This window comes from Festucalex cinctus, chromosome 1 (genome assembly GCF_051991245.1).
Source record: "Festucalex cinctus isolate MCC-2025b chromosome 1, RoL_Fcin_1.0, whole genome shotgun sequence".
NCBI lineage: Eukaryota > Metazoa > Chordata > Actinopteri > Syngnathiformes > Syngnathidae > Festucalex > Festucalex cinctus.
Window position 1 is genome coordinate 28,416,207 of NC_135411.1, and position 11,081 is coordinate 28,427,287.

Genomic DNA, 11,081 nt, shown 5'->3' on the forward strand with positions numbered 1-11,081 from the left:
ACGCCGCTTTTTTTTTCTTTTTTTTCCCCCCTTTTGCACAACGCACAGCCCCATCGATTGATGGTTCTCTTCAAGCATTGCAGGCGTGCAGCTCTCAGGCAAGAAAAAGCTTAACTACTTAAGCAAATCGCTAATTTCACCTTAAGGCCACCAATGTGCAGCCAGCGATACTCCTCCTATTCAGCCTGCTAATGAATTATAGATGAACTGGGCACATGTCCCACATAGCCTCAGAGAGCGTGCATGGAAAAAATAAATAAAATGCATATACACGTTCAGTGCATTTTGGAAAATAGCCTACTGTAAAATGCACTTTTTTTTTTCCTTGTCACTGCATGTGACTCTTGTAAAACTCGATATAAGATCCCCCCCAAAAAAACTTTAAAAGAGTCTCACTTTTGATTGACACCAAATTTGACAATGTGTTCTATGCCATTTGCAATACAGGATAGACTACATGCATAAACAAAATATTTTTTGTACACCTGCAAACTAAAAACCACAATAATAAAACACTACTACTGTAAATCAAAACTGATAATTATTAAAGGCGTTTTTTTTTAATCGTACCTAAAACAATTAACTCCACAAAACAAACTCAGTAATACATTAAAAATATAATAAAATGATAACCAATACTCAAAAAGCTGCATTATCCCCCACATGTTCTCTTCCCTTCCACCCTAATAAGATATTGCTTCCTTGTGCAAACAGCTGCAAGGGTGTCAATTTATGTAAATATTTTTATATGCCTGTGATGATTTAAGCCTCAGCAGTCTATATTTGCTTAATTATTTCACGTATTCTATAAAGCAGCAAAATTCATGCACATATGGCTGGATTGGCTGGCTTTTTTTTTTTTTTTTGTGTGTGTGTTTTTTTTAATTGTTATTATTAGAAATAAAAACATGGCTTCCACGTGTCTTGGACATGATTGTGGTCCAATATTGGCAAGAAACCGTGCAGGGGGCGGCGGTGGGGGTGGGTATAGCTATAGCAGATGTCCCAGATCCCGCTCAGCCTCCCCAGGGAGCGCCTTCCCTATTAGAACAAATGTGTTGTGCCATTGTAAATAGGCACGTTCGGCCCGGCCCGGCCCATTACAGCCGGCCGTGATCAATAGGCTGATAAGAGCCCGACATGGACGTGAAGGCGACACAACAATGAGCGGATATCATCGAACATCTATCTTCATGTGCAACCCCCCCTCCTCCACCTTCTGGTCCCCTCCTGACACATACACACGAGTGTGAGCTCATGAAAATGCCTCCCCACGATCCAATAATGCACATGCACGCAGCTGCCGAGGCTATTATTTTCCTATTTCAATTTGACACCCAGGCCTTTTCATGCTAATTCTATTATTCCTGGAAGTTTATGTGATTTCATATCGCCACAAATCGGTAATGTATTACCCCCCACCTCACCTCACGCACCATCCCCCGCCCCCTCTTTTTTTTTTTTTTTTAGCACTAAAATAAACCGTATTCCCCCCGCAAAGTAGCCACCGGGAAAATAATTACTTTCATATCAAAACTCTGCAGGAGTGCAGCGGCTCCCTTTTGCCTCAGGCTCCTAACCTCATTTCATCTTTTGGAGAGCGTGTGCGTGTGCGCGGGTGTGTGTAGGCTATACTTGTATGTCTGCGCGCGTGTGCGAGTGTACAGTAGGCCTATGTGTGTTATAATATATTTGTTAAGGCAATACACAAAATATAACTTGCATTTCTCCCCAGAAAAAGAAAATCTCACGTGATTGACTGGCCCTATACCAAGAAGCCTTGTGTTCGCCTTTAATAAACAAAAATATAACACCTCCTCCCCCTCAAAAAGAAACGCTCTTACGCGGTTGGCTGGTTACCCGGAAGTCATGTTATCGTTTACAAATCCAACATGAAATACAGCATTAGATTGTTACCCCCAGTCTTGTTGTCGCAATTTAACATTTAAAAAAATATATAGACCGAGTGTACCGAAAACTCCAATAACTCCACTTAAAAACAACAACGCAAATAATATGACCTGACTCCAGAAAAAGAGCTCTCATGTGATTGGCTGGCTCTACCCGGAAGTCTTGTCGCCATTTAAGGTCGTACACGCTTTCAATATGATTGTATACAATAGATTTATTTAAGAAAAAGTCTCACATGTGTAAATAAATAGTATAGTCGTTTCTTTTTTGAACAGCTCTTGAGGGTTTTGTTGTGTTTTTTCTGACACGTTTAAAATGATATCTAGACACTCACACTCAAAGGGAGAGGAGAACCTAACGTGGCGAAGTTGAGCTTTGGCCTTAACTTTAAGGTGTTCGTTCTCGTTACCCTCTTGCTTTATTCCGTTTTTTCGTGACAGTTTGGCGCTGGTTCTACTGGACTCTCCTCTAAATGTTCCTTTCTGCATTGTGTGCCGTGTTCGTGGCCCAAAGTCCCAGGGCTGCTGGACCCCGACCGGTCCCTGTCCGCTGTCCCCGGGGAGACGCTCCTGCACCCCGAAGAGGCGCCGCACTCGTGAACACCGGGCGCCTGGTTCCTCCCCGCCGGATCCTCGGAACCGCTGTCAGGGTTCGAAGCCGTTTTTAAGGCCGTCTGCGGGACAATGAATCCGAGCGGCTGCGTGATGGGGTAGAGGAGAAAGTGGCCCTTCCCAATGAGGGGCCGAGAGGCGGGTAAGGCCGCGGAGTTGCGTCTGGGTCTGGAGTCTGACAGGAGGCTTTCCACGCTGAACGGGTTGAGTTTCTGCAAGCCGGAGGTTCGGTTGGTAGCGGAGCACAGGCTCGAGCGGTGGTTGGCGTCGGTGGAGTCCAGCTCGGAGCCGCCAGCGTCCTGGTCCAAGTGTCTTTGGTTCTGGCTCGGCGTGTGCAGCGAGTGAGGTGCCGGGTCGCAGACCGGTTTGGTTAGGTCCAAACGCGGGCCACTGCCGTGATCGCTGTCGGTGACGTGAGACAAGCCGCTGTCGCTGTCCGATCCCGGGGTGTGAAATAGATCCCCGTGCAGGTGCTTGTTCTGGGCCTTGAGCAGGCGGCGCTCCTGCTTCCGTTTCTTCTTCTCCAGGCGGTCCAGTTCTCGCCGGGCGATCTCCTCCGGGTCCATGGGCTCGCCGCTGCAGGTGGTCGGGTGTGCGTTGTGCGCGGGTCGGCCCGGACCCTTCTTGGTGTTCTCTTTCTTCCGCCACTTGGCTCGGCGGTTCTGAAACCAGACCTGTATGCATGTAGAGCGAGATAAAGCAGGTGTTTCGTTTATTTTAATTCATCTTTTTTCCCCAAACAAATCAATTAAACGCAACAATGTTTTAATTAACTAACTGCTCCTGCTGTCTTGTCACATGCTAGGGCCCTTAATTGGACTTTTAATTGGGCAATCTGTGCACACGCAGACACACGACAATAACAGAGGAGCTGAGGTTGTGTGTAAATTCATTTTCCCCCTATATCGATCCAAAAAAACATTTACCCATGCATGAAACCAGTGATTTTATACACTGTCTAAATGTGCAAAAGGACTTTTTTTCTTCTATTTTTAATTAGTTTCAGTTATAGGCTACTGTACGCCTGTATATGACAATAAATGTACTATAAGAATAGATTATTTGAGGTTATTTTGCTAACACTTGAGCAATAACAAATTGCACTCGATACAATTTTATTGTCACAACACGATGTTATTTATTTATTTATTTTTGCTAAAAAAAACAACAACAACAACAACAACAAAAATTGAGCCTAATCACGTAATCAGAAGCATAACAAAAAAAAATTATAACCGTTTTACCCATCCTGATGAAACGGGGAAAAAGCAGTGTATATTCCATTATTATTTGTTTAGCTTTTTAAACATAAAAATTTGCAGCAAACCCTGTTTCCAAACGTGCCGAATAGATTAAAAAAAAAAAAAAGCTATACCTGCACCCTTGACTCAATGAGGTCCAGTCTGAGGGCCAGAGCCTCCCTCATGAACACGTCGGGGTAATGGCTCTCGTTAAACGCCTTCTCCAGCTCCTCCAGCTGCCAGCCGGTGAAATTTGTGCGCGTTCTTCGTCTCTTGCAGCCGGGACTCTCCTTGTCCAGGTCCCCCGAGTCTGCCAGCAGAAGCACACGCATGCACTTGGGATGTTTTCCTGCATTATTTTGTGAAACATCTGGCCGGATGTGTTGTTTTCAAGCTCGCAGCCACAACTCATTGTTTACAAGGGGAGCGATCGTTTTGTTGCATTTAGAGTGTCATTTTTGCGTCATTTTTTCCAGCCATGGGCATTATAGGGAAATCATTGTGCTCGTCATGCGTGATAATTGCTCATTTTCCAACAACCGCGCGAAGGAGCGCTGACGGCGGTCTTACCTGTCAGTTTGTACGGCTGATTGTCTCCGTTCATCCCGCAGCCAGACGCCAGGAGCCCGCCGGAGCCGCCCACGGACGCCGCGCACGACCCATTGAGTAATCCGTCTATGGAGAATGGGACAGCGGCGGCGGACTGGAGCTGGTGGCCGGCGGCCAGCTCGTAGACGTGGTGATGGCTCAGGTGGTACGGGAAGCCCACCATGCCTCCGCCGCCACCGCCGCCGCCGAGGGAGCCTCCGAACTGGGTGTGAGGCGGCTCCAGTATCCGGCTGTCCATCATCCCGCGGGCGAGAGAGGCGGGAAACGACGTCTGCTGGAGGGCCACTGATATGCGTGGGGTGGGATTGTTATGCTTTTTTTTTTTTTTTTTTACTTTAAAAATTACACAAAAGCGAGTGTGGCCGACGTGGCGGGGGCATGATGTGTGCAAGGAAGAGATGAGCTCCACTTTATCCACATGAACCTCCCCGATAATTAGCCCGGACTTGTGGGGAATCCGAGATCCAATGAGAGGCGGTAATGGCCGGTGACGTCACAGGCGCGTCCCCTCCGCCCCCTCCCGTATCGATTGCTAATTAAGGCTGACATCCACCTCAATAAACAATATCAGAGCTGTCACAACAAGACAAGAGGGCTTTGATAAGAACTACATTGCAGCTTACACCGGGGACCCACCGGGAGGAAGGGTTGCCTGGATCCCGGAGAAGAGAGCATGCAGGCGGATATAGCTTTGAGCAGCATTCGCCCCCTTGCACGGAGAAGCACCAGACACCTTTACTTGGTTTTACACATTTTGTTGCAGATAATGCTGAACACATATATCTCTTATTGATGTTATCACTCGCACACCTATTATGGATTATGATTTGAGGGCATGCAGCATTTACGAGAAGACATGCATGCTCAAAGAGGCGTAAAACAAATTGGGTGATTGGTGAAATATGGCTGCGTTTAAAAGGGGCATAGAAAGTGTCATGTTTTGAATGCATCCATACAAATGAGGCCATTAAAAAAAAAAAAAAAAGACAGTATATGCACCCTGCTGCACAATCCAAATTATTTGTCCCTCAAATGATGAATTCAGCATGTCAAGTGTGGACGTGTCACAAGGTGTTTCATCAGAGTTGAAATTTGGCGCCCCCACCAGCATCGTATAAGACCCCCCACCCACCACCACCACACACAGCCACACCCACTCCTCTTCCTCGGTGACCCTTGACACCAGGATTGGCATGTTGTAATAACCCGAATCTCTCAACAGAAGCCGCGATAATTGTTACCCTATTAGCATGCAAATTGTTTAATTAATATTATTATGAGGGAAGGATTTAATCCGCTCCTCACTTGACCCTCTCCTGCACACAAAAACAAGCCTCTGTGTTCTCCATACATTTCAATGAACACCTTGAAAATGAGATCCTGGCTTTGAAATCTTTAAAAAAAATAAAAAAACACGTTAATTTTAAAGTGTCAGATTAAGACTTTATGAATTATGATCTCGTTTGCTGTTTGTAAGACTAAAAAAAAAAATGAATAATTGCTTTTGGTCGATTTGTATGGGTCAAAAGTCTCCAGAGACACGGCTTCTTTTTCTTTTGTACATTTGGGTGACATTGTCAGATTCTTTACTTTAATTAACCCGATAATAAAGACGAACAGGGGCACCACCGAGGCGAGCCACTGCCCTGAACTTGTTACCTTTTTCATTACAAAAATGGCAGATATACATGGGGGGGGAATGCCTGGTGCTGCCATACCAGCTCAATAGAGCTAATTTATTGCATACATTTTGATTAAAATGTTTGAACCAAATGACTGTGATTGAATATGTGAGGATGAGAAAGAGCAAAAGTCCCTTTAATGGTATACTGCACATCATTGAGGATTTTCCCACCCGAGCCAACTTACTTTAAGATCAGTTTAAAAGATAAAACAGCCTCTTTCTCCCATTTGACATTGCATGGTCAGTGGCTACATCAGTGCAGAGATGATTTGTTCTTCCAAAATCGCATATTTGACTGTTTGAACTTCTGCTTTTTGTCTTTTTAAGGCTTTTGACCCCAGGTGTCCCCATAACACCAAATTGAACACTTGTTTATTCCGCTCATTTAGGTACATACATATATGGTATTTTCTGCCATTTGTTTGAATGATAATGCAATTTATTAAGCCGGATTCTGTTTACATGCAGATGATAATAGACGCTCATTTTGGGTCCATGCTGCTAATTCAACCTCTTCCACCACCGTTTTGTTAAAATTTGACCGTGTCATATCTGCAGGAAACAATTAAAAGTTTTTTATTTTATTTTTATTTTATTTTTTTCAGTAATGTACCTCTGTAAGCTGTACAAAAAAAGGTATGTATACAGTGTAGGTCTTATCAGGACGCCACGAACAATGATGCCTTCTTATAGCAGCACGGCATCAAATTCATTTTTAATTAGGCAGGCAAATTAATAGGCGGCAGTTTAGGGGGTTTAATTACTCAATTAACTTCACGCACGTTAATTTTTAACCATCTAAATTAGGTTGCACATTATTTGATTTGGTGATAATTATAGAATTAAATCTAAATTAATTGTTTTTTTTTTCTGGGATGATTTGGATGAACTAGATGCAGTTCCAATTAAACAGTAGAAAGAGCGAGAGGTTGGTTGCCATTTTAAGCTCCCAAATCCTTTGATTCGATTTCGAAGCAAAGCAACAAAAAATAAATAAAAAATAAAAGAAGTGCCTGGAAATGTTCCCCCTCTCTCTCTGATCCTTGCAAATGCTCTGCCTATCCCTCTAATCCCACAATTAAAAGTTTCCTCCCATCTAATTATCTGTAATTGTGCCGCTGTCAAAGTAGAATGGAGAAGTGAAAGCGATTGATTTGGACTTTTTAATTCAGTTCATTTCTGATAGAAGAGAAAGTAATTCCCTTCAAATTACCTCATTCAATCCTGACACCCTAATGCCCTTCAAAAATCCCCCCCCCCCCCCCCCTGCACTCATCTCTCACTCTCTCTTTGCTTCGTGTTAAAAATGAAGCCTGGACTGACTAGTGCCTCCTCATAATAATAATAACCAAACTTCCATTAGAATAATCATTTCATTTCAATTAAAAGTGACTTATCACCTTTGCTAAAACGTGCTTAATATGCCGAAAATTATGAATGCTTGAAGGAGCCCAAAGTGGGGAGTCTAATTGTAATCAGCAAATCAGAGGTGCTTGTCGCCGACGTGCCTTTTTTTTCTTCTTCTTCTTCCCTCCTTCTTCTTTTCCTGCGGAGAGGCAGGCAGCCTCGGAAATAGAACTAATTTACTCAACTCCCCCGGGAAATCCGCTCAACAGATTAACATTTTCAAAATATAGTAATGATATAATTTGAGAAATGGTGACGCCAATTTGCGAGGAGCCTTTGTGCGGAATAATTTGCATCCCCCTCCTCCCCTCCCCTCCTCTCGTCTTCTTCCTTCTGCTTCGTTCCTGCATTTCGCCCCTTGTTAATTACAGCACTGGATGAAGGGTGCACTCTGCTTATTATTATTATTATTATTATTATTATTATTATTATTATTATTATTATTATTATTATTATTATTATTATTATTATTATTATTATTCGACTTTAAGACATTCACTCTGCTGAAAGACAGCAAAAATAAATCGGAGCCAAATTTGAAACCACCTTTTTGTTATAATCCCCACTGATTTGGGTTGGGCAGGCATAAGATTATTATCTGAATAGTTTAATATGTATTTAAAAAAAAATACATTTTCAGTGTTTACTATTATCATTAGCTTTAAATTTGCAGTAATGTCAAACCAAATGTGGGGAAAAGCTGTCTCCAAGGTCAAACAAACAGGAGTGAGTAAATCTCCTTTGACATCAGCTCAGTGAGAAATTTCAAGCGTATTTTAAAATAAATGTCACACATTGCATTTATCTTTTTATTTTATCCCCACGAGGATATATATGGATTAGGGATGATGTCAGTTTTTTTCCAAACCGATACAAGTACCAAAACTGTCCACAAAGCAATTACACATAATTTTAAAGAAAGGTCTGTATATGCCAATATAGCACTTTCCCTTATAATTGCATGGAATTAATAGACATTTTCTATTATCTTTTCCATTTCTAAAAAAAAAAATACATTTTGTGTAGAACACACAATGAAATTAATTTAAATAAATAACTTGATGTTCAAACCATCACCAAACTAGTCACACAAACGAAAATCTTTTTGTGTGACCTTTGAACCAGCACTTTTACTCACAGTAGAAGAGTCTGGTGGCTCAATCCAACATGAGCAAATTGATTGGAAGTGATTTGAAAAGTGATCTAAGCACCAGGGACAGCTCCCTCTAACAACAGTCTTGGTTCCTTCCAGACATTTCTGCACCAAGTCATGTTCTACGTACAAATAGGAGCCCTGCATTGAACCATGTGCACGCATTCTTGGAAGAGTCGGCAAAAAAGGTAAGCTCAACTCCACACAAGGCCTGAGAGATGTAGTTAGCACGGTGTAAACTTGGCTTTGCCGTCTGTCCCTTGTTGCTTCTCAAGTTACTGGAGAGAAAGTTGCTCATTATGTTCTGTGGCTCGGCCATCTGCCGCTGCACAAAAATATCCCAAACCCAAGAGAATAATGACTGTGAAAATCTGCACCAAATAACACAATAAGAGCTCAACGAACATCACATTTATTTATTTATTTTTCATAATTTAACACTGCTGTGCACATTTTTTATTTTTTTTTTACTATGCAAGCAAGAGTTGTTGTGCTTCTAAATGTCATGCGGATGTTGTCAAACGGATCCCTGATCAGGCTGTTAAGCATCCTTGACCCTGAACACCTCCAACATCTCATTTTATCCTCAAGGGAGCGTCCCGTGTGCATAAATAGAGCTGTTTCGCCCCCTAGCGACCGTTTAGTGATAGTGGAAGCGTTGCTAAATGCATCAGGTAGGTTCGTGACGGCAATGGACACTTTTTTTCGGGACACCTGAGTCGACTCATTTCATGAAATCCCACCCAAATTCTGCCTTTACAAATATAATAATCCTCTCTTTGTCGAAAAGATGCTTTAATTGAATAGCTGTGCGACAGACAGACAAATAGACATGCCTATCCAGAATCCATTTCAAACTGACAAAGGATCAGATTGGACTGTAGGATCTCATATGAAAAAAAAGAGACAACGGAAGTCCTGATGAATATGAATTTATTTATAAAACTGACTTTGACATAATTGAATGACATTGGTGTCCACACTATAAAGAATTGACTGTAGAATTTACAGTAATTCACTGGCTGTCATGACTCGAGTCATGCAGGATTAATGTTTGGGTCAGGAGGAATGTTTGGGTCTTGTTTCATGTCTGGGGTCACGCCTGGGTTAAGGTTGAGTTCAAGACCTGTTAAGTTGAGGTCAAGTGTCTGTACTGATGTAACTATCCTCAAGTTTCAACTAATTTTGTGCTATATGATGTAAGAACTATAAGATGTCAAGGCTCTTTAATGCCATATGATGTTTGGTGATGTCTGGAACATCTGTAAGACATTTGTAATTCTGGATCAACAGCCAATCAGATAATTCCATGTCAGTACTGTACTCACATGTCTAGCCACAACCAATGAGATTGATGGACCGTCTATATAAGTGTCTGAGAAATGTGTGTGTTGCCGGATTATTACTCGCTGCTCTCTGTGCTTCTCTGCAGCTTAAGGGGATTTGGTGTGTCGTGATGTTCGATGCATCCTCGTTGTTTTTTTGTTTAGGCAAGTTATGTGAATAAATAGTTAAATGTCTGCGCTTTGGGATTCAACCCTTCAGCACACAACACTGGCAAAACAGTTGCCAGCTAGTCATTGTAAAATCTCAGCTAATTATTGTAAAAATCTATGACAATGTATTCCTGTTTTTTTCCTTAAATGTTTTTACTGTCTATAAATTACAGTTACTGACTGTATTCCCTTGTACACATTATATTTTAACTCTAAAAAAAAGACTATGTTACAGTCTACCTAAGAGTAAACATTACACTTGGAACAGTCTTAAACAGTGTTGTATTATATATAAATTCTATAGTTCAAATTAAATATACAGTAGCCTATAGGTATGGCGCCCATATGAGTATATGTGAATGGTGAGGGGAAATTGAATTGTCACAGCAGCAATATTCACTATTCACATTTCACACATATAAACTCATTAATTTAATAGAAATTAACAACAAATAGCAAACACAAATACCAGATATTAAGAGCAGGAGGGGGAGGGAAATTAATCTAAGCAAGACGAAATATAACAGTCTGTTATGTCGTCGTGATAAATAAAATATGTACAGCGTATGAAGATTATGCGTATGAATAGCAATAGACTATATTGTTATTTATATTGTATAAACAGTGTAAATTACGTATAAGCACAAGATTGATTGTACAATTAAGTACATGAGAAAATAGCGAATTTGTGTTACATTGTGGATTATATCAAAATTAAATAACGTTGTTCTTGGAATAAAGCCCACATAACAACATTAAATGCAAGACCTCGAACTTCTGCGATTGGCTGGCAACCAGTCCAAGGTGTCCCCCGCCTACTACCCAGAGCCAGCTGAGATAGGCGCCAGCACCCCCCACAACCCTTGTGAGGAATAAGCGGTCAAGAAAATGGATGGAGGGATGGATGGACCTCGAACTTTCCAGGTTGTTCTATCAGGCCAAGAATGACGTTGGTGCGCGTGACGTAAA

The 11,081-nt window shown here is 41.8% G+C and overlaps 1 protein-coding gene across 1 annotated transcript; it reads right to left on the reverse strand.

The window, feature by feature from the left end:
• Positions 1–2,100: 2,100 nt before the first annotated feature.
• On the reverse strand, positions 2,101–4,950 carry uncx (UNC homeobox). Its single transcript, XM_077527649.1, has 3 exons — positions 4,334–4,950; positions 3,898–4,073; positions 2,101–3,196 (listed from the first exon to the last, which is right to left on the reverse strand). Exons 1-3 carry the CDS (start codon positions 4,611–4,613, stop codon positions 2,330–2,332), a joined length of 1,323 nt encoding a protein of 440 aa, XP_077383775.1. The 5' UTR covers positions 4,614–4,950; the 3' UTR covers positions 2,101–2,329.
• Between the last annotated feature and the right edge of the window lie 6,131 nt (positions 4,951–11,081).

What these genes read in the sequence shown, in the direction of transcription:
- uncx (XM_077527649.1), bottom strand. Translation starts at nt 4,613, where the DNA reads ATGATGGACAGCCGGATACTGGAGCCGCCTCACACCCAGTTCGGAGGC. An exon ending in TCAGCCGTACAAACTGACAG is followed by an intron (nt 4,074 to 4,333) that starts GTAAGACCGCCG and finishes TTCTGCTGGCAG; the next exon opens with ACTCGGGGGACCTGGACAAG. An exon ending in TCATTGAGTCAAGGGTGCAG is followed by an intron (nt 3,197 to 3,897) that starts GTATAGCTTTTT and finishes ACATGCATACAG; the next exon opens with GTCTGGTTTCAGAACCGCCG.